Source organism: Aulonocara stuartgranti (assembly GCF_965226115.1).
Source record: "Aulonocara stuartgranti genome assembly, chromosome: 22".
Classification (NCBI taxonomy): Eukaryota; Metazoa; Chordata; class Actinopteri; order Cichliformes; family Cichlidae; genus Aulonocara; species Aulonocara stuartgranti.
The window spans coordinates 26338296-26362739 of record NC_138957.1 but is presented as its reverse complement, the minus strand read 5'-3'; the positions used below and the strand labels follow the sequence as shown (position 1 = coordinate 26362739).

General features: G+C 39.4%; 1 protein-coding gene across 3 annotated transcripts in view; it reads left to right on the top strand.

Moving 5' to 3' along the window:
* The first annotated feature begins 1149 nt into the window (after positions 1–1149).
* samd12 (sterile alpha motif domain containing 12) overlaps positions 1150–24444 on the top strand; it is a 145361-nt gene continuing 122066 nt past the window's right edge. The window contains exon 1 of one of the 3 annotated variants that reach the window (XM_082521718.1): positions 1150–1321. In XM_082521718.1, coding sequence (XP_082377844.1) covers positions 1309–1321 — 13 coding nt within the window. In that variant the 5' untranslated portion in view covers positions 1150–1308. Of the gene's footprint in view, positions 1322–1547; positions 2096–24444 lie in introns of those variants that run through there. The other 2 variants (XM_082521717.1, XM_082521719.1) reach the window with 2 other exon arrangements.

Here is a 24444-nt window from a genome sequence, read left to right as displayed (position 1 = left end):
TCTTCTCCAGCTCCTTTCTCAGCCCTTGTTATTTCTCAAGTTTCTTATGTTCCTTCTTCTTAATATTGCGATCACTTGGTATAGCTACATCAATCACTACAGCCATCTTCCTCTGCTTGTCCACCACTACTATGTCTGGTGGCCTCTACCTGCATTGTTGCCTCAATAATCCACCTGTTAGTAGTAGCTGAACCTGATTAACAATCCCCTCTGCTACCTAACTGACTAGATCAATATCCCAGAAATTTGACTGACTTGATGCTATACTCTGATTAAAAAGGGTTTCTATAGTTTTGTGATGACTGTAGTGATCACTGGACTGTAGTCACTGTAGGCAGCGTAGGGTTTATATTAATTTTTAAGATCCCGAATTTGGTGCTTTGATGATGTTGGTCAAGCACTGTCTAGCATGTCAATCTAAAATCTGTCATAGATATATCATTCACTCAAGAGATATGGTGACAGCACAGACCACCTGGATAGTGACAGATTGAGCTTAGGCTATAATACTAATACTAATACTACTACTACTACTAATAATAATAATAATAATAATAATAACAACAAAAGCATCTGATGTAACAATGGACTTGAAACAGATTTGGAAGGTGACAAAGGAGGTGCCACATCCAGTCATCAGGCCCCAGTGTGTGAAAGCTCCACTGTTCTATCAGGATCCAGTAAGACAGACAAAGAGCTACAATGTAATTATCAGTGAAATTAACTCTTGATTGTTCTCTAGCTGCTACAGTAACAAAGTGGTGGGATTGTGTTCAAACATTTGGCTCATGAACTACTGACCAAAGACCTAATTAGTTAAAAGGAGGAAGCAAATTATTTCTCCTGCGTAGACAACAGGATTTATCTTATATGTCAGCTCCTGGCTTCCATTGTGTAATTGTACCAAGCTTAAAATCTAGATCCAGTGGGCGTGCTTTCTCTCACATAATATGCAAGCTAATTTTTTATTCTTTTTTTTTAACTTGTGTGTGTGTGTGTGTGTTCTGTCCTGCAGACTTTGATTTAATTGCGTTGAAATGTGCTGCGTACACAGACATTTGCCTCGCTGTTTCCAGCTACGGCTAAAACTGCTTTCTCTGCAAAACCCAGGAAACTTCCTCTTCCTTCCAGTAAGCGCTGAGCCTACACTTCCCAGAATCCTTTAAGGCGCGGCAGCAGCTGTGCGCTCCGGCTTGCCCGCAGCAAAGTGGTGATAACACACCAAACAAGGTACAATGAGCGAGCGTTGACTTTTACATTTCGTCTGCTCCCCTTTGCGAGTGATGCCCAAATCTGTGGAGTAGCACCATGGCCGTGGAAGGTAAGGCGCCTCACAATGCGCTGCCCACACTGGCGTGTCAGGTTTTTTGTGTCCTTTCTAATATTGCATACAATAGTATAGTTATCATATGAAAGGATTTACACGATTCAGCCAAGACACAGTCAGGTCAGCTGTGAAAGGCTGTGATTGGGTGATGTTGTAGCCTCTGCTCTGTCAGCGTTAGATGCGCCGTTTTGGTCATCTTCTCCGAGCCTATTATTACGCTGTACAATTGAATCAATGTACGGCTGGTATTCAGAGTGCTGATCCATGATCACACACCATAAAGCCTCGTGTTAACGCGCAGCCTCTTTCTGTATTTACATTGTGGCAGCCTGTGCGCCTCGACGTTGCTCTGCGATTGGAGCCCCGGTTAACAGGTCTGCGACCGAGGATCGCCGAAGTCCTTTGACACGGTCGCCTCGGCATTTTCTCTGGAGGATTCTGAATCACTTTTATGAGAGAACATTAAGATAAACCCATCTCTGCTAGGATTTATTCACGAGTCTTTTTCGTGATGCAACAGCGCGCCGTGTGAGCGCTCAACCTGTTCCACAAGAACAGTCTCTTAGAGGCTGCTCGCCTGTCAGCAGGTGGTGTGGCATGTGGACAGGGGTGGTCACCTGCCTCTCCCCGTGAGTGTCAATACACAGTTAGTTAAGGTGCTCGCTCCGGACGTTTGAGGTGAGGGAAGTGGCAGTCAGTGAGTCACAATGCTCGGCCAGTCTCCTCACCTTATCGGAGGCATCCTGTGGATCCAGAATCCAATGAGAGGTATGTCAGAGGCATGCTTTAAACGCATTGAGTGCAGCCAGCTCTCTCGCTTGAGAGGGCTTCTCCAGTCCTTTGTTTGTGTATTTCCCCACGCAGGTATGTTTGGTATGACATTTCGAAGCGCTTGCATAGCCAAGATCAGGTTTTTTATGTGGGACGTTTGTGTGCACAGCCATGTCTGTGTATTGTCTGACCTGAACCAGTCTCTCTTGTTTTCTTTGGTTTAAGTTATCTTAGTGAGGATACGGGTTTTTTTGTTTTGTCCAGGATGTATGTGTAGTGGCATTGATAGCACAGATTAAACAGCGAGATGAGATAAATGCTGTCTGACTGCTGTTCCCTTCATTTTCTCTAATGTTAAGGTCCTGTTTAAGATTTTAGTGAAGCATTTGTGCTTGCCCCTAGAGCCTTTGATCATACTTCTCCCCTCATTGGTTAAACCTATTGTAAGGTTCAAGGCCGCTTTAAACATTCTCAAGCTCTGTGTTTGGCCCCCAGTCGAGAAATGTTGCAGCCACGAAGTTGTGTCTTTACTGCTCCGATGATATTGCATCTTAATAGGGTAGATAGCTGAACAACAGGTATAGAGACGTCATCTGTTTCAAAGCATCTTAGATACAACCTTTCCAGAATATTCCCCTGTATAGTTTCATTCATGCACCTCTTGAGATTCATCATTCAAAGCTGTAAGAGCAAGGCTGTCTGCAGATGCACTCTTTGTTCCAAAGCTGCGTAGTTTGTCTGTTGTCCAGTTTCAACCATTTCTTCAAGGAGCAATAGCATCAGTCCTCAGCCACACCACAGCTAAAAGTCATGACATCACTTCATTTTTCCCATGAAATGATTTAATGCTCCCAAAATCATCTTACAGGATTGGCACCTCTATAGGAGATAGTCTAACAAAATGTCACCACTTAAGGCTTGAGCAGTTCATGCAGCTATGGAATAAATCTTTGCATTCGAACACGATTCATTTACTTGTGTCACTCACAGAGATGAATTATGAGTCACGTCCCTATTCACTGAAGCTGCAACAGCCACAATCTGAAAGAAAATCACACACACACAAACCAAGCTCGCACAAACTTTTCCAAAGCTGTCAGAAACATCCTGCGGAGCCTTATGCTGAAGGTAAAATGTACTGATGCTACAGAAATACTGTGACTCGGAGTAGAAGAAAGTAATATGGTATTCTCTTACTGATTCACTTTTTCCTTAAATTTAAGAGGGAAATGTTTACTTTCATCTGACAGCTGTATTTTTCACATTATAAAAGACATAGAAAAAGGATCTTACATTGAACTTAGGAGGCTTTGGGTGTGTGATACCTGAGTGGGCTACAGCTTCGGGGTTTGGTTAGAGTGTCTTGTAATGTTTCAGTTATCTAGAATTGCATGATCCTAAAATTAAATTCACACTTTATTTCAAGGCCCAAAGAAGTAAAATAGTTCAGCACCTGACAGTAAAGCAAAGATTCAGTCCAACATCAAAACATGAGTGCAGATTTGCTTAGATTACTTGATTAATCATCCCACATATTTATGTGAGTAACCACAGAGGCACACACTTCAACTCTATAATTATAATTGAATTCAGTTCAGTGTCATTTATATCGCACCAAATCACAACAATATTCACTTCTACATTAAGAGAGAGGCACACTCAACAATCACATGAGCAAGCTTTTGGCTTTTAACAGGAAGAAACCTCCAGAGAGGTGTGGCCGTGGAGTGAGGGGCAGGGAGACAGGAGAAAAAACAGGCTGTGGAACAGAGCCAGGGATGAATAATAACTAACGATTAAATGTTTAATCTGTAAGGACACATAAACGAGCGCCACTTCCTGTTTTTAATAACACTCACAAGGATGTATTTTTGCAGTTGAGTAGTTTTAATTTTGATGCTTTTAGCTCAGTTTTCTCCTTGTGATTCTAAACTTTTAATTAAGTACCGGTAAGACTTTGTAGATGTTTTTATGACATAGTATGTTTTTATTTGCTGTTGTGTTATATTTGCTAAGCAAAGGGCACTAAACCTTTTTGAGTCCAAGCTCTCTATAGTCAAATCACCTGTCAAATGAAATAGTTTATTGTTGCAAAATTAATCAGTGACTATTTGTCTTTTTTTTTTTTTTGAATACAAGAGATTTTCCATGATTTTTTGTGTTTTGTTATTTTTAAAACAGAAAAGTTATATTGGTCAGGGTTCTATTTGAGCATTTTATAAATTAAACCAGCGATCCCCAACCTTTTTTGGCCATGGACCGGTTTATGTCTGACAATATTTTCACGGACCTGCTTTTAAGGTGTCGCGGATAAATGCAACAAAACAAAACCAGTACCAAAAAAATAAATAAAATTGATTCATAACACACAGGAAAAGACCCAGGGAAACCGAATTAACGATAAAAACGCTTAAAAAAAATAACGATAAAAACCGATAAAACCCCTTGAAAACCATCAATTTGATACCCGAGCCTCAACTCTTGCAGCCCGGTACCAAACGACTCACGGACCGTGGGTTGGGGACCGCCGTATTAAACAATCAAACAGAAAATAAAAGTAAGGTTTGCATACAGTGCAGGTATATTAAATTATATGTCCTGCTTTTGTTATTTCTCCTTCCTGTTTTGGTTTCCTATGCTCACTGATCTCTACTTCTAAATTTGCCACAGTTGGCTAAAAATGCCTCTCTTTTTTTTATTTTTTATTTTAGATCAGATCTAATTAAAACCATTATTTTCTCTGCAGTTATTGCTAAACTGTCCCTGCGGGTGGGACAAAGCTTGCGGCAGCATCATCACTTTTAATTTGAGATGTGATGAAAAAACAAAAAAACATCACAACAACTCTGCTGTGTCACTGTGTTCTGTTCCAGTTCTCCACCAACCCTTCCAAGACAGAGAATATAGGTCAGATATTTAATAATTTATAAGCTATGAGAGGACAAAAAAGCTCTTTGGGAAATGAGGGCTTTCGAGACTGCCACCCCAGGACCCCACTGAGCTTTACTTTGAAAGGCACTTTTGATTAGCTGTGCTTAGCCGATTCAGTTTACACAAAATAACAAAGGAAGCACAAATGTTTGCAATGCTCTTTAATGATAAGCCGGCAAATAGTTTACTTTACACTCGAGAGGAAGGTTTAATTAGGGTCTTTAAATGGTGTGAAATTTGATTATAGCTTCTTTTAAATGATCTGTTTAGGGGCCACTGTTTTCTTGTACAAGCACTGCTTTTTTTTTTGTTAGCATAAAAAATTCTAGAAAAAAGTCTAGTCTAAATGAAAAAAGTAAAATCTGAGAAAGAAGATGGTCATGTTTCTGATACACTCTTTGACACATTAGATTCTGAGTAAGTGAGGCAGTGTTGATTGCTCAGAACAACTTGGAGATTGATGTACATGTGTATTGATTGCAATTTTCTTGTCCCATTCCAATTTCCAGTAATTTTTTTCTGAGTGATCTTCCGATGATGTTTTAACTTTTTAACAATTCATATTTTTCTTTCATAGATCTTTAACTGACATAACAGAATGCGAGCAAAAGTCAACATTTCCTCAATGCAAAATGTTGTTAGCAAAATTTTAGGATCTTCTCTCGGTGAAGCAACTAAATATAATGTGCTGTGCTACTGGAAAGAGCTACATATACTGTAATTAACTGAAGATGAACCTTTACCTGCTGATATATTTTACCTTAAGAAAATAAGCACATGCAGCAGTCATATAACAAAACTAATCACAGGTACTTACTCAATTTTGCAGAATAACTTAGGTAACAAAACATTCACCCGTTTCTCTTTTTCGCTTTGATCGTTCGCTCATATTGAGGCTGCTAGCTGGTGGCTAGCTTTGCGTCTGAATAGCTTTAGCTTTAGCCACTTTGGCTTTGTTAGCTTCTTCAAACTGGACATGTTCAGCTTAGGTTTGATTTTAGGAAGATTTTCATACTTAGGGTTCCCCCTTGGTTTACTTTGGCAAACTTTGTGTATTCTACACTCAGACTGAGTACTGGCCACAGCCGTCATGCATGCTGCTTATAGCATGGCAGTAAGTATGTGCATGACTATTTGCTTGCTATTGCATGAAACCAACCATCTCATCTGACATACATGAGGCTAACTGACCGGTCACTGGTCAAAGCCAAGACTGCTGGAAATTGTCAGATTCTGGTACCTGGCTGGTTGATCAGTGCATCTCTGGGATGTCTAGTCTGACACATAGTTAATTTGATAGGCACTGAGGTTATACTCCAGAAACTTGACACAGGATCCTTAGTGACGTAGCTTAAGATAATTTCACCTGGGGCCCTTAGCACAGATGGAGACATCAAGTGACCTTGCTTCATAACAGCTTATGTAAACAAAGTCATGACTTAATGGGGGAAATTAATTTTAGCGTTCTGCTGACTAAAGGTTGTATCATAAATGTACTGGTACAATGACTGAGTGTGAAGCTAACCATCGTATGGAGGGTAGGGACGCAGTACTGTTAAAATATGAGTATAATAGTGTATTAGTGTCTGACTCATTTATTAATGTGACAGAAATTATGTTTCAAATGAAAGAAGAGACGCGAAGAGAGAAGTTTAAATGCTGGCTCACTTTGGGTATGAAGCACGAGGGAGTAGATGCGTGGGTGTTAATGTTGGACTGTTGGTTTGGGAACTTTACAGAAATGGTCACACGCACCCACATCAGAAAGGTGTGAGCACTTCTGAACAGCAGTTCTGATAGAAGACATTGGTGCCTTAAGGCCATGTTGGGACCAAAAATAGAATAGTGTCAAACTGAAAGTGTTGGTACCGGCGGTCGCCAATGCAGGAGGACTCTTGCAAACCAAAACAATAACAGGGTTATTAAGCAAATTAAATCTTGCTTAACATTTTCCACATACCCTAACACAACTAAATCGAATAAGCTCAAGTAGATTAGCTTGTTTTATTTATGTTACAGCATTTTTTAAAATCTGTTGTTTGCAAGCATCTGTTCAGAGCAGCAAGTCAGTGTAGCTGTGATAACATTCCAGTGTATCTGATTAACCCTTCAGACCTGCTAGGTGATGTTTTATTCCCTCACTTGCAACTTGCCCATGCTGAAACTGTTTTATAAGATAACTCAGTTTTAAGATAATCTTGGGTAGATTTTAATTTTTGTAGGACAGCATAGCAGCTGTGTCTCCTACAAAATTTGATTATATCTGGTAGCGATCCGGTAGCGCAATCAGGGTGAGAACACCACATAGTAAACGTCTTAATCATTCAGCCGCCAGCATTCATTGTTATTATCAGCATGACAGAGGCTCTACATTTTTCCAGTGCTAACGTCATTATAATTTAACCAGGCAAGCTACTAAAAGGCTAACATGTGTCAGGACCATGAATTATGTGGACGTGTGCATGTACACACATATAGAAAGCGGCAAGAGCTGGACCCCAAGTCTAGTCGCAGTAGTGTTTACCCCTGTGGCTGAGGTTGTTCATTTCCCTTCTTTCTATTTGCCTCTATACATCCAGCCTCCTTGATCTGCCCTGCCCTGCTCTGCCTGTCTGTGCACCCATTCAGAAAACTCATTTCAAATCCTTCCCCCGGATCTAGCCCAGGAATAGAATTAGGAGAATAAACATGTTTATTTGAGTCAGTGGAATGGGATTACATCTTAGTCAATTTAATAAGGAGCTACTACATCGGACGAGGATCTTTCAAACCTTACTCAGCAGGAATAGGATTAAGATGACAGAAGCGGATGCAGCAAATGTCGAGGGAGAGCAGTGTTGTGCAATCGTCCTCCTTTAGGTAGGCCTACAGCCATGTTTGATGTACCATACTAAAGTGCTGCTGCCTGGAGTTTAGCATAAGAGATAAGCAAAATTAAAAATAGAAAATTAAAGTATTGGTAGGCACAAACATGCCCTCAAGCAACGTGCACAAAGGAGACTTTCTCATTAACAGACTTGCAGAGATTTCCACTACTTCCATGGATTGATGTAAAGGGCAAGTACCTGAAAGAGTCTGTCTAACAAATGTCAATGGGTTATTCATTACAATTCTATTGGACCTGTCCCTGGTCTGAGTGCTTTAGCTGGCTCAGCTTGCATTGCTGTCTCTGACTGTCAGCTTGAGAGAAAGAAATCCAGAAGGAGAAGGAAAGGCCAAGTGTGTCTGGTCTGGACACTTTCTTTTTCCGCAGCACTAGTTTATATTCCCTCAGTTTTACTAGAACGTGTTCTGTACAAGTAAAAGGACCAAATAAAAAACACAGAAAAAAAGGCAATGACTTTAATGTTAAACTAATAAAATATGGTATGTTTTCTTAATGCCTTTTCTTATTTTGATTTCTTGGTAGTACCTCAGCAGTGTAGTGGTTGATAAATTCAGCTAACATCTAAAAGCCACTTGTTTGAGACCAGGGGGAGACATAAATGCAGAGGGTTATGTCGGAAAGGTATCTGGTTTAAAAATGTGTGCCAAATCAAGATATGTAGACGTATTCAACCTAAAGAAAAAGACTGATTTAGTAGGGAAAGTGGGCTAAAGTTTGGCTTACTGTTGTTGCATGGGTGTGACTGGGTGTGCTTGTAGAGTTTTTTCTCATGTTTAAAGACTATTGCAGCATCTTGCTCTCAGTCCTCTGGGAATCTTTGAGCTCCTGTACTGAGTATAGACACACTCATGTCTTCCACCTGGCCATCTTACAAAATCAAGAGGTGCACAACAAACCAAACCAAAGTGACACTAACGTGTGAGCTAGGGATGCTGTGATACCATGGGATGTAGTAGTTGGTACCAGTACCAGCAAAATTACACTATTTTCTATTCCTACAAAGTGAATATTCCATGTACCCAAATGCTGGTGACAGACTGTTTATTTGAAATGTCAACATTATATTTTGCATATACAATATTAACGCTAATTCATGTAAACCATTGCAAACAATTTGGCCTACAGGGACATCTGTCTAAAAAATGGTAACATAAGAAGGATAATACTTTGAATTGATGTTAAATTGAAACTCATTCACCTTGAATTCTTTATTAAGTTTTGTATGCTGATCTTTTAGGTGCTTTGCTAAATTGGAAGTATTCTCTCGCTTGGCCTGAAATAAGCCAGAGAGCATCACCCCTGGGCTATCCACCTGAAGCGCAAAGTACCATACCCAACTATGCTATTCTTATCATATAGTCAGAGCAGCTGCGCTAGCTGCTTTTGGGTGTCCTCTTTTTCCTCTTCTTTTCTAAAACACTTGGAGGCATATGATGCCCCTGGTAGTTCTGGAAGAACTGCAGCATTTGTACATGAACAGCATACTGTGCCTACAGTATATAAATTGAAAATATTGATTCTGGTGACTTCCATAGCATGGGTTTGACATTAACTAGGTACTGTTTGGCTCACTTTACATCAGAAGGTACAATTGGCATCTTTCAGTTAAGTATATTAATAACAAATAAGCCTATTTTCACTTGGTAGAAATACTATATTAGTTAAGATATTAAGCCTGCATCTCATGAGGAAAATGAGGATGTGTGTTAATATTGTTTCTTGTTGCAGGAACAACTTGATTTGCTTTAGAAGTTTAAAGGGTACATCAGTACCATAGATCCAAAACAAATATCCTAATTGCACTTAATAAATACATAAAAAAAAATTTGCATGCCTAGTGTCACTTTTCAAACTACATTGTTTAACACAATGTATGTACAGATGATTGAAGAATAATAAAAGTCGTTCTACAAAACTACATCCTTATCATTTGAAAAAAATGATGTAAAATGATGTAACCATTAACCAGCTCTCTAATTTAAAAGCACCATTACAAATTGTAGTTTTTGTTCTATTCATCTATTCCTATCACACCTGCATTAATACTTCCCTCTCATTGTATTTAAAGTTTCATCTGTAGCCTCGGGATGCTTCATGGTACAGCTCAATCAACTTGAATCATGAGCCATATGCTAATTCTGTTCTCAGAATTATAGCGATGAAAGGGAGAAAAAGTGTAAATTTTCCACATTTAGAAGTGATGAATATGCAAATTAATGAAGACAATAATGTTGTTTTATGCAGATAGCTTCTGTCTAACCTCTGTGAAGGCATTCTTAAAAATGCATTGTAAAAATACCTGGCTGATTGCATGGGTTCTTGTCCGTACCGCAAAACAGGGCAGAACAAAATTTACTGTATACAGTAACTTTATCGACCTTTATGAAGTGTGACCATCAGGGAAATTAAGCCCAGGGGAGGAGACAAATTTTGCTGAATGTTCCAGTCATTCTTTGCTTATTTCATCCTTGCAAAGCGCTCCCGGCCCTTTGTGCACTTCTCGTCTCTTTCCAAAAGGATGCCCTTTCTGCTTTTTGTGAATATTTGGCACCCCGGTGTGTCAAGTGCAAAAACTTGGCTTTGTGTCAGCTTCAGTCCCTGGTGACCATGAAGTCATCTGCGCTCCATTCTGCTGACTGATTGAAGCTGCTGATCTGAGAGTTTGGATGTCACTGATGATATAGTGGGCACAGATGGAGAGTCATTGTCAGGTGAAGAAAATCGTTATGTGGCGTTTTTAGTGCTGTGAAGCTGATTCTTTAAAGTTCTCTTAAGGTGGAATAAACAGGAGCTTTGGTTCAGTTAGGAAGTGTGTGTGAATATGGCCCATAACAATATGGATAACTGTAAAATTACATTTTTAAAATGCAACTTTTCTAGTAGTTGTACTTTCAGAAGTACTCTGTTAAACTATATGAGCAAAGGCAGATGGTAACAGAAACGCATCCTCCACTTACAGCAGTACTCCACAGTGAAGGCCAAAAATGGACAAAATGTTAATTGTAATTCAGTTGAAGTGTTTTTCAGGGGGGTGGCAACAGAGCTAATTAGATCACTACTAATTTAATCAGGCCGTTGAAGAACAGCAGTGTGCTGGGGTACAATGAGCTCATTGCTGAAAACATCAGGGGAGCACTTTTAGATGTGCCTTACAGTGGGAAATTCAAATAGTTTTTTTTTAAATAGGTTAGATATAATATCCTATAATTATCAATTAAAGGACTAAAATCCAGTGGTTAGCACTGTTGCCTCATAGCAAGAAAGTCGTGAGTTCAATTCCACCATCAGGCCGGGGTCTCTCTGTGTGGAGTTTGCATGTTCTCCCTGTGTTTGCGTGGGTTCTCCCCGGGTACTACGGCTTCCTCCCACAGTCCAAAGACATGCAGTTGGTGGGGTTAGTAGGTTAATTGGAAACTCTAAATTGCCCATAGATGTGAAAGCAGGAGTGAATGTGAGTGTGGCTGGTTGTCTCCTGTCTATGTGTTAGCCCTGCGACAGACTGGCGACCTGTCCAGGTTGTGCCCAGCTGGGATAGGCTCCAGGGAAGTGGATATGAACATCAGGCTGTCAAAGTGTTTGGCAAAGGTGGGTAGAGGTGGTGTTGTACCATAGAATCAGAAGGACAGACTTTTTCTCGTGCGCCTTTCCAGTATTTAAATCTTCTATCTAGTTTTGTTTCTTGGGTTGTCTTTAATATCTGCATAGTAAACTGTATGAGTGCCGCGCGGCGTGAGGCCTACATACAGTCATTCTGTCAAGTTAACATATGGCCACACAGAGCTGTAGTTTTGGGTTTCTTTCATTACCATGTTGGTTGACCAACCATGGCTTGATCGAATATGACTGGAACTAATGGAGAAATTGCATTGGTCACATCATGCCTGATGGCTGTTTAATCAGCCGGTCCCTCCTTAAAGCAGAAGAATGTAAACAGTTTGTGTCTCTATATGAATTCTGCTTTTTGAAGTGACACTGTGATACCGAATCATGACTCTGCATTGTAAGCATTACGTGTATCTTAAGGCAGTAAAAGCTAGTTGATATTGAAATATATTACACATATAAACATATACGATGTCTAGGATTGCTATACTGGTAAAGCAGCTTCAAACTTCTTCAAATAAAACAAGTGAAAGGTTCAAAGCATGTCTTGTATACCGTACCTGGTAACTGATGAGATTTGAGTCAAAAACTTTTGATATTAATATGTAATAGTTTCTGTTGTTTTGGGCAAATGGAGGAAGTTTGAGTTTCATTAAATATTAATAGTTGTTACTCAGTTCTAAATTAAGACACTCTATTTTTTCACCCTTTTACTGTCTGCCTTTGAAGCAGAGCATGCTAACAGCTTTATGCCTGGAATACAGGCATAAAGCAGCATCACAGCAAGCCAAAGTGAAAAGCAGTTATATTTAGCTCATATGTATTTGCAAAGTGGGTCAATTCGGTCTGTCTTTTTCTTTCCAGCTCTGTCTCACTTGACTCATTGTGTCTGTCTTTCGGATTTTTACTTTAAGTCACCGTCCAACTTTTTTTTTTTTCCACCGTCTCTCAATCCATCATTCTCTCTCTCTTTTTATCCTCCCTCACACTCTGCACCTAAGAAATATTCAAAGCTGAGCACATCTGCGCCTGCTTGACACAGTCCCAAGCAGCCATGGCTGATGGAGCCCTGGGGTTGTAGAGGGCAGTCTATGAAGTTTGAATGCAGTTAACTTTTGATGGGATGTCAGGGTGAATTAAGAGCCCGTAGAGTCTAGCTGGCTGGCTAACTCATTACATGGTTTCACTTTGATAGTTAGTCATGCAGTCAATCCTCATTGTCTCAGCAGCTGACATATGAACATAACCACAGCCTTATGAGTGTGCATGAGCAAAATTAATGGCAACGATTCCAAAAAGCTTCTTTTAAGGCTGACTTAGTCGTCTGAGTATCCTGTTTAAAATCCCATCTAATCATTTCAGAGTAGTGAGATTCTCTCTTTGCTTTCTACGTATTAAATGCACAGTTTATAAATTAAGCTGCATGGGGCTCTCTTGATCACAAAAATAACAAAAAGCATATTGAAATGAAATCACGAAGTAGCGTAGTTGTTGACCTCACCGCTGCTTATGGACATCTGTTAATTGATCTCTGGGCTCCCCCAGAAAATAAGACAATATTTTCGATATATTTGCATTAAAATGACTGATAAATTTAAGAAATAAGGAATAGATATGAGAAACACCCTTCAACCATGTTAGGAGTGTTGATATTACATAGTTTGTCCAACAGAGGGCACTCTGCAACTGTAATTAGTGTTAATGTTTAGAGCGTAAACAAGTAATTCAACTCCATTGTCATATTTTCCCCAGTAAGAACTCTTAAATAACTCCTTACTAACCAATGTTTTGTGTGTCTGAAAGGGAAAAAATAAAATCAGTACTGGAGCAGCACCGTGGAACAGTCGTTAGCACTGTTGCCTCACAGCAAGAAGAATTTGAATCCACCACCTGGCTGGTGCCTTTCTGTGTGGATTTTGTGTGTGTCTAAGTTAGCCTGCCGACAGAATGGCAACCTGTCCAGGGTCTACCACGCCTTTTACCCTGGGATAAGTTCCAGCGCCACCACAATCCTGAATTGGATATGTGGGAGAAAATGGATATACGGATGAAAATATCTGCATCAATCTTAAAAATCCTTAATTATTGTGCTCTAATTGTTTAAGATGTTTTCATATTGTGTCATTTCAGTCTAATTAAACAGCCACAGGTTACTAATGAAATGTTGATTGCTATTAGGGAAATCCCCAAATATTTTTTTTTGTTTTGTTTTTGTTGCATGGATGTTCAATTTTTCATATCAGAATATTCTGATATTCTTTTATAAAATGTGGACATATGTAGCTACAATTTAAGCTTGGAAGCTCATTCTCCACTCTGGTTACTGTGTCCGATTTAATGACTTTATTGCAGGATTTACCAACTTTTTTCTGTAACCGGCCCTCCTCCTGAAACCCTCTCGAGTCATCTCCGGAAAAATGTATAAACAGTATTTTGTGATCAAAGGAGCCCAAAACCTGATAGCTTCTTGGGGACAGCACTGTTGCTAACTAAAAAAAAATCACTGACATATAAATGTGGAAATCTTACATATTATAACTTTTTACTGCTTAACCGAATCACTGAAGCCACTGAACCTAAATGTAACATTTCGCGCTCGTGTTTCCATGCACAGTCAGCCTGATCTTAATCCTTGGCGCACCTACCTGCTCACAAACGGGAAAAACAAACATGTATGTATGTAAAATGTAAAATGCATTGCACCATGGGGCATATTACTTTTGCATTACTTTAGCAATACTCTGCTTCTGATGCACTGTTGCATATTTGAGATTTAACAATATGAGCCTTAGGCCACCTGTGTACACACTGGCACAAATCTCTGTTCTAATGAAGGCACAGGAGTATTAACAAACTGACAAAAAGTTGGCAAAAGCACATCGCAGCACTTTACAGAAAAATCTCGTGCGCACAGCGATCCTTTTGGATGCTGCAGGTCTAACTGCTGATCATTGATTTTGCTACCTGTTGAAGGTCAGGCTCTGGCGGCTTGTTGTTGGTCGGCATGCACTCGGCATTAACATCAACCGGGGTCCAGGGTTGTGCATTATTGTGTAACAGAGTTAAGCATATTGTCATGATGCTTGCAGAAAGAGCTGATCTTCCGATAGAGATAGTGGGTAGTTGTTTGTGGCATGGGCACAGTTTTGACTTTATCATCACATTTTTGTCTTTTCGTGAAATAAAAATTAAAGCGAGCATTTATATTTGGACTCCTCAAATATTGTAGACCACTCCACTAGTTTTTTTTGTTTCTTCTGCCACAAAAACTTAAGTGAGCTGATTCAATTTCAAGTGTGCAGAAAAGGGGCATGTTTGACTTCAAATCTGGTGATGACAACAACAGAGCTGACCCACTGAACGTCATGTTCTGTGACTGTTACCTGAGCTCACCTGAGTCCCAGATTGCAGAGGCAGCTCATGAATGTTAATGTAGCCGGGGAAGGCTTTAACAGTAGGTGTATTAATAACTCATGGATCAGTTAGTGTAAAAGAAGGGTGCCCTACTTTTTCAGTGTTCAGAAGCATAAAAACCTAAACTATGCACAGCTTGAAGTCAAATACCACAGAGCAAATGGTTTACATAACCATGTGTTCTCCTTCTACTCAAAGCAGCAGCACCTCTTCTGTAAGGCACTTTAAATACTTTTAACAAACTTGCTGCAGTCTCTTATTAAACACTGCCAATTAAATTTTGTTACTGAGCAGAAAATGCTTAAATTGTACATATGGTTGTCAAACTCAAAGAATATCTTGATCTTGTTTAATTCTGATAGAAGAGCCTTTGAAATCCTTTTTAATCTTAAAGAGCTTTGCAAAAGAATAAGTAAAGCGATCACGTACATGTAACTTTCTTTTGTCTCTCTGGGCAGCGAGTTTATTCTACAGGCTCCTGTCCAGAACATCCGATACCGGAGGCCATGAGGTTCATTTCCTGTCGCCTTCTAGTTTTCAGATACATTCTAATTAGTACTTTAGTTAGCATGTAACAAGGATATAACTGTCTGCTGTCCCTGACTGATGGAGATGCTCTTTCCAAGGTCCTCGGGGGCAGACAACTGAGCAGACACACTCCTCTCACACGTTTACACACTCTTCTCACATTTTCTTTTCTAATTTGGAAAGCAGAGGATGGACACCACAAGTAGATTTGCTAGGTTTGCTCACTTTCTCCGAGCAGACTGGGCGAGAATTACAAACGCACACAGTGTTTGGAAGGTGTCTTCACAGCTTGTGCGTACGTCTTTGTCTGCATATATACATGCAGGGTTGTGTAACGTCTGCACATCACTCTGAATGCATGCAGTGTTCGCCTGGGCACACATGAACGTGTGGGAGCTAACAGGAGAGAGATAACAGATGGGGGCAACTGACGATGTGCCTGGAAAATATGTGCAAATCCGCACATTTACTCCCAAATGCCTTAGTTATTTTAGATGTAGAGTTTTGCATGTTTCCAGCCATGTGACAGAGACTGATTTCTGATTCAGCTCTAAGCTACCGTTAACATATAAAAAGAGTCACAGCTGCGCAGTTGACTGAAATGCCATGTTCTCTACATCCTGCTAGTTTGGGTGCCAGAAAACCTCTTCAAATTCCCCTAGAGTGTCTGCTGGCGCAATTGCTCTGGAATGAAGGCACCCACGTCCTTCCTGTCCTGTGTACATGACTGTTAGCTTATTACATATTAACTTGTTTCACTAAAAGTTCTGGAAGCAGGAAAAAAACAAACTCAAGGTCTCAAAGCAGCAGTTTGTACAGTCTCCAGTCATCTGGCTCGCCCTGGCCTCTTTCTCTAGGCTTTGTTTCTGGGTCATAACAGTTGATTCTATTCACAAACATTTCATTCTGCTACACCCTGGGAGTCAGCCAAAGAGAAAGAGATCACTATGAGCCTGAGCGCCCACACAGAGCAAACATCACTTTTGATTATGGACCCACTACTGGTTTCACTTTGAACCAGCTCGTGCTGTGAAACACTGGCTCTAAAGTTAGTGCAGAAATTTGCTGTCTGGCTTCTTCCATTTCCCCTCTTGGAAATGTGCTTTTTCTTTCCACTGGGTTTCTTGCATGGGTGTAGTTTTATGAGGAGATAGGGAAACACATCGGCCTCGGTACATATTTAAATCATCTCACCCTCTGTTAGCTCAGTTAAGTGTTCAATTATAGGAATTCACTTGGTCATTCAGTCATTAGATTTATTGAAAGCTTTTTTTGCATGAAGAAAAACCATAAATGTCAGGCTACAACCACGTTGTACAGCTGATGCAGTGGGCTGGGGGACTGCATTTATATTTAAATATCTCCAATTTAATTCTGAACATAAAATACCCAAACCCCTGGAAGAGTCTGAACGTTAAGTGCACAAGAATGCCATTTACACAGTTGTTTAAGTGGGTAAATATGCAACATACAGTCCTGTTCAAGTCTTAAGCTACCGCTCGTTTTTTTATAAATTGGTAGGACAATGGGAATACGGTGTTTTACTGAATGGTGCGAACATAAATGGAAATACAGCATAATGTTTCTAATGGAAGTCAGTATTTAGACATGTGTCTTTTTGTCTTTCTCTCCTCACTCCCAACCAGCTGCAGAAGATGACGGCCCCTTGTTAAAAGGGAGTTTTTCCTTCCCACTGTCACCAAGTGACTGATTATAAGTGGTCGTCTGATTGTTGGGGTTTCTGTGTATTACTGGAATGTCTTTACCTTACAGTTTAAAGTGCCTTGAAGCGCCTGTTGCTGTGTTTTGGTGCTTTATACTGTAAGTAAGACTGAATTGAATAGTTTTCTGTGTTCATTATTCTATCAGTTTTGAAAAGATCCCCAACACCACAGGCTGGAATCCAGCCCCAAACCATAACAGCATGTTTTACAGATGGCTGTAGAGAGTCATTATTGTACATCTCTCCTGACCTCTGACGATGATGGTCGACTCTACACCACAAATTTCTAAGTTGGGTTAATGAGTCCATAAGATGTGTTGTCCCAGATTTTCAGTCCAGTTCTTGTGTAATTTGGCATATCTCGGTCTTTTCTCGCCATTTCCTTTCCCAACCTTCCACTTTTTTTGAGCTTCAGTGAATAGTATATGGATGAACTGATGATGCATCACATGTGTCTCTCAGGTTCTGTCTGGTCTTCGCTGTACCCTTTTACCCATTTGTTAAGGACATGACTTTGAGATACGGTTTATCTGCTGTAGATAGTTTTTAAGGTCTGCCACTTCTTATTTTTTCCTCCACTTGTCCATTTTCCTAAAATTTTTACAGCAGACTGTACAGCATGCCAGGATATGCCATGTTTTGGGCCAATAGCTTCCTGGGAATCACAGTTAAGTGCAAAAATAAGGTTATTTTTGCATTATTTTTGTTATATTTTGCCATCTTTGGAAGTTTTCATAGATTCGTCTAAAGAAATGGGAACAAATTGTGTTTTTGCGTTAGGCTTCTTGCAACAAAGTGTCTGATGATATAATTCAAAATGGGTTGTTTTCTAAATTGTCTGGTACGTCCCTTGAGTTCGGTGCCCTTTTTATATTTGAATGGTCAGAGTTAAGTGGCTTAAGAAACCAAAAATATATCTCTGAAAATGGATCAGTATAAGGATTTGACTAAAAATGAGTGAAAGGGGACAACATCCAAAGAAAAAATGTGAAAGATAAAAGCCTGAATAACTATTGCTCTTTTGCAAAGTACTGTATGTAATATTACACCATTTCAGATTGTATTACAGCTACAGACAATGTCCCTATCTATTAAGCATCACACTAATCAATTAAAATCTTACCCAATAACTGTCCAATGCAGTAAAATATTAAATATTCACTTAATAAATACATTCAGACTTACCCATTAGATATATCTAATTTTCCATGAGATCTCCAATGCTCTCTATTAAACTGCAGTTGGTGACATTTGCAACCATCAATAAATTTCTTGAGTGCTTTTTATTTAAACTGGTTTTCCACACTGTGCTTACTTTAACTGTTTTTATACACACAAAACATATTTTCAAGAAGTTAAAAAAATATTCTGATCTTTATCTTATTCATATTTGTAGGCTATTCAAACATTATTTGAGCTAACAAAACACTAACTTCAGTCATTTCCATCTTTATTGAATACACCTAGTAATAACTCACAATGCTGAAAAAGGAAAGTTAATATGTGAATCTAGTAACTCTTTGTACCAGCTCTAGCAGCAAAAACTTCTATTAGACATTTTATAGCAGCCTCAGGGACTTTACTCAAATAAGAAGCTATTTTTGGACCTGACATTACTGTTTCAGTTCGTTGATATTTGTAGGATGTCCTGATTTAGGTCATGCCATGGGATCTCAGTAATGTTAAGGAAAGCGCTGGGAATTCTGAATGACTTCTTGTTGATTTACTGGTGTGGTCTGGGTTACTGTCTTGTTACATCACCCAACTTTGAAGTCATGGACTGCAGCGCTGACGCTCTACTGTAGGATTTCAAGAGGTGTGTCAAATCTCAGTGTTCACTGGTACTCTGATGCAATATTGAGTAGTTCTAAATTCGGCTTGTTGCACCTTTAACACTATAGTGCTGCAGAGGAGCCAATTCATGGCCAATGTATCAGCAGTGTCACCAAGATGCTTTTTTTTTTTTTAAGTATGAGGGGATGTGAACAGGACTCCACATTGATGTAAAACACTTATTAAACTTAAAAAGACTGTTTGACTTTCTTTTTTTTTTTTTTTGCTATTACACTGAAAACAGTAGATCCAAATTTAAAATGGAACAAAAGCTGCAGCTGTTGCAGTTGTCGTTTCTTTCAATTATGAATCCCAGTTTTTCAACGTCTGTGAACTTCTGCCTGAGAGGGGTTACCCTGCGGTCACTGAAGTTGGACTTCAGTTTCTGGCAAAGATAAGACACAGCTGCCTGTCTCTTCAGGAGTGCACAGTCTGAGAATACAAAGATCCTGATTATTTCTGGTCAAATATGACATGACTGGGCTTCTCTGCAAACAGCCCCGAAAAGCCTTCTAGACTAAATAAATGTTAAGGAAAGAAAATGCATGCAAAACTCCATATGCATATGCTAGCCACGCCTTGGCCGGATTACTGGCAGACCTGATGAATCAAGAAATCACTTAAATAGAAGCTGTCTGACAAAGTGAAGCAGGGTAAACGATCTCAAAAGTGTGAAGTGACACAAAATCATTGACATACATCAGTGAGGAAGTTCAGTTCAGTTCAGTTCAGTTCATTTTTATTTCAAACAATTCAAACATGTGCCTTCACAATCATTACAAAATATCATTCCATTATTTGTTTGAAAAGGAGTAGGATGAAGTATTTACTTATTTGTCCCTACCCCCTCAAGTTTTACCTCTCATTCATTTAATTTTTTTTTGTCTTAAATTAAACAAACAACATATGAAACATATAAACATATGAAGTAAAACAAAACATAACATACATAAATCAAAAACAAGAAATTAGCAAGCCCCACCACAGTATAGTTTCTTTCATATGAAAAATACAGAATGTGTATATTTGCAGATACACAAGTTATGGAAAAACAACAAACCAAAACAAAACAAAAAAACAAAAAAACAACCAAAAAACCATACATCAGTGAGGAAGTGATTGCAAAGACATTTCTAAGCCATTTGTAAACCTTCTCAGGAATATAATGACTCCAAGACTGCACTGATGATTAATCCAGGAGGTCACAAAAGTCCCCAGAACAACATCTAAAGAACTGCAGGCCTCACAAAGTCAGTGTTCAGTATTCAACAAAAATAAAATGACTGGGCCCAAATGGGAGAGTTCCAATAAGAAAACCACTGGTGACCAAAAAGGATACTAAGTCCTGTGTCACAAAAACATCTTGAATATCCACAACATTTTGTGAAATGATGAGAAAAAGTTTAGCTTTTTGAAGGTTTTGAGTCCCATTAGATCTGTTGTAAAACCACAACAACATTTCATAAAGAGAACATCATATCAACAGTCAAACATGGTGGTGGTAGTGTGATACCTGGATGGCCTGGATGACTTGCCAAATTTAACGGAACCATGAATTTTGCTTTCACCAGAAAATCCTAAAGGAGACTGTTCAGCCATGAGTTTGTGCTCTGAAGCTCAAGTGCTTGGACAATGATCCAAAAACACACCAGCAAGTCCACTCGAATGGCTCAAAGCAGCCCAGTCAAAGTCAAGGACCTCTGATTGGGATGCTTTGGCATGACCTTAAATGGGCTGTTCATGCTCATAAACCCTCCAGTGTGGCTAAATTAAAACAGTTCTGCAAGGAAGAGTGGGCCAAGGTTGCTCCACAGTGATGTGAAAGACTCATTGCCAGCGCTCGATTGCAGTTGCCAACTGTACACAAGCAGTTATTAGGTTTAGTGAGCAATTACTTTCTCACATAGGGCCAGAAGAGTTTGAATGTTCTTTCCCTTAAAATATGAAATCAGTGCATTTTGTGCTTATCAGGTTATCTCTGTCTAATCTTTGTTTGATGATCTGAATCACTGTATATATTTTTTTGTCGGCATGAACTTGTCAAGTCCAAAACCCTTAAAATTTTTATTATAGCAGTCAGTTTATTCAGTGTGCCTACAATTTTTCATGGCAGGCATACAAACAGATTCCTGCTGGTTGGTCCTTTTCAGATTCAATTGATAATGGCTGCTCGTTTAAAAGTCATGTACAGTAATTAAGAGAACCAGAGTTACGTAAGACTAATCTAATTCTTACTTTATCCTCCTCTAATAGAAATGCATTTGGCTTTGAAGCGATGGCAGTTTTCGGTAACAATTCTACGTAAGTGTGCTCCATTCATTTTCTCTCCTCATTTCCCAACACCGAGTTCCATTGATAGAAAAAGAACGGAGTGGGAGAATGGAGGCGGATATCCTCCCTCATCTATCTCTCTTCCCTCGCAAAGCTTTCACGGCGCATGTCAGCGAGGAGAGAGGGAAGAATGTAATGGTGCTATTTATAGCAACTGTTGCTATTTTAAAAAAAAGAGAGAGAGAAAAGAAAATCTATCTTTTAGCCCTCTATCCACTCACCCTTCTTCCACAGAAACGATGACAGGCCAGTGCGGCTGTCCTTTCTGTTTGCTGTGGTCCTCCCCCTTTGCCTAACTCCTCTCACCATCTTCTCACCCGTCCATCCATTTAGTCTACTTGTACCATTGTTCAGATGCTCTTAGCAGAGGATGTATAATTCATTTCTCCTCCAGAGTGGTTGCACACCAGTCATGAATTTAGTCAGGGTGAGGAGGGGAAGGGGAAGGAGTGAGCTGGGAGGAGAGAATAAAGAAGCAGTGAGAGGGAGCAATGCATCGTGCCACGCATCTCAATTCGGCTTTGTTTAAAACATGGCCCGCTCATGTATGATCTTTGTATGGTTTAAATGGGGCTTCACGGGGCTCTGTTCTTTAATCAGGAATCAAACAGCAGGACTATAGCTGTGTCATGTTTGACATTTTTCTTTAAAGTAGTAATACACAACATAACATAATGACCGCTGACAGGTGAACAACACTGATTATCTCTTCATCATGGCACCTGTTAATGGGTGGGATATATTAGGGAGCAAGTGAACGTTTTGTCCTCAATATTGATGTGTTTAAAGTAAGAGAAATGGACAATTGTAAGGATTTGAGTGAGTTTAATAAGGACTAAACTGTGGTGCCTAGATGGCTGTTTCAGAGCATCTCCAACACTGCAGCTCTTGTAGGGTGTTCCCAGTCTGCAGTGGTTAGAATCTACCGAAGGTGGTCGAAGTCAGAAAGAGTGGCGAACCAGTGATAGTGTCACGGGTGGCCAAGGCTCACCGATGCACGTGGTTCATACGCTCAGCATCTGTGGGATGTGCTGGACAAACAAGTCTGATCCATGGAGGCCCCACCTCGGAACTCACAAGACTTAAAGGATCTGTTGGTGACAATTTGGTACCAGATTCCACAGCACAGCTTCAAGTGGTCAAGTGGAGTCCGTGCCTCAGTGGGTCCGGGCCGTTTTGGCACCGAAAAGGAGACCAACAGAATATTAGCCTCATAATATTACACCTGATCGGCGTTTGTAGTCCATCCATCTATAAGTAAGCCTTGTTAGTTAATGTGGCATATTTTAGAGCAACTTGCCTTTTGTCCTATTAGAAAACGAAGAAAGCTGGTTAAAGATGTCACACAAAGAGTCGGTCAGTGTGTTAACCAAGTGTAGAGTGATCCTTAAACAATCAGTAGACTGCCTCACACTTTGAGTACAGGTATCAAAAAACACAAGTAAGAAAAGAGGCATGTGGGAGAGGAATAGTTCATATATAGTTATATATTAAAAGCTTTGCTTAAACAAAATTTAAATCATAAAAGTAGCAGAGGTAGTTAACGGTGACGTATCACAGCACGCGTACTATTTTAAGGCTATTTAAGGCATGGTTCATCTTGCTTTAGAATAGGTAACTCACTCCAATGATTCCTAATGTAGGGATTAAATCACAAATTAAAGATTTTAATTATTTTAATTACAGGTGGTTGGTATAGCAAAATGATATCACAACATTTCAAGAAAATCTCCAATAATTATTTTTCGGTCGATATAAGGAAAAACAAATACTAAATAACATCCAGTCAGACATTGCAGCTTGCAGGCAGGAGCATTTACTTATTGGTGCAAACAACATGAGCGACCTTTTTCCTTTTCCTTCTTTTCCAATGAACTAGTGTCACTGATGACAGACTGCCTAATTCACAGTGTGAATCCATTACCACAAGGTGCAGCAGCATTATAGTGCAATACATCAAATGCAAACCCAAAAGCAGCTTAGTCAGTGTTTTCCAAATGTCAAACATTTAAGTAAGTAATAATAACAATAATATTAACAAGTAAAGTGATGTAACCTTGAAACTTTTATAGAGCCTGCACATTACTATCAAATAATAGAACTTGAATTGATTAATATCTTCCACCTGAGATGTTATATCTTGGCTCAGACCTTTTAAGCAGTTGATTAAAGCCATGTAACTGCATCACTAATTTCCATCCACCACTTGGTCCTCCTGTCATGTAGAGTCTAACTAGTGAGATGCTCGGTTGATTACTTTTTGGTTTCACTTCAGCCGCCATGTCTCCTCTTTGTACTGGTGGTTTTGCCTCAAGTTGGGGTTTTTTCCCACCTTTAGCTGTAACAACTTTCTAGCAGTCTGGATTTGTGCACTAGCAACATAAATGCAGATTATATATATCATCAGTATCATGATAGGACACTTTTATATTGCGTACAAATTCACTTTTTAGAAGTAACGCCTCCAGCATGGCACCCTTTATTTTAACATTACAACAAATTATCATCAGGCTCATCACAACAGCTATATAATGGATTCAATGTATTGAGCATAATCATCTGTAAGCTGCTTTGCAAACCACCCCTGCCCCAGTTTTTTCTTTCCATTCTGTGTACAGCTCAATAAATATTAGATCTGTTGTTAGCTGTGGTATCAGCTTTGTTCTTTGCATCTCTGGCTCTAGCTTTTCTTCTGTTGCACATAAAGAGAGCTATACTGCCAAATATAAGTTACTTAAATTATTAATAAGAATCTTATTGTGACTTCATAGGTCCTCAAAAAGATTGTAATATTTTAAAAGCAAGTAAAGCACTAAGTGGTCTTTGTATTCTGGCATTTGGACAGGGTAACAGTAATCTGAACAAAATCTGAGTCATTCAGGCAACTTTTGTATTAGCTCAAGTGCTCTGTGACTATATAGAATAGAATAGACTTTATTGTCATTGCACATGTCACAAGTACAAGGCAACGAAATGCAGTTTGCATCCACCCAGAAGTGCTTTAGCCATGAGATCTATCTATCTATGGTGTGATTCTAGGTCAGATATTTGAACAAATGTAGTGCACTCTCTCCCTTATTTTAAATGTGTTCACAC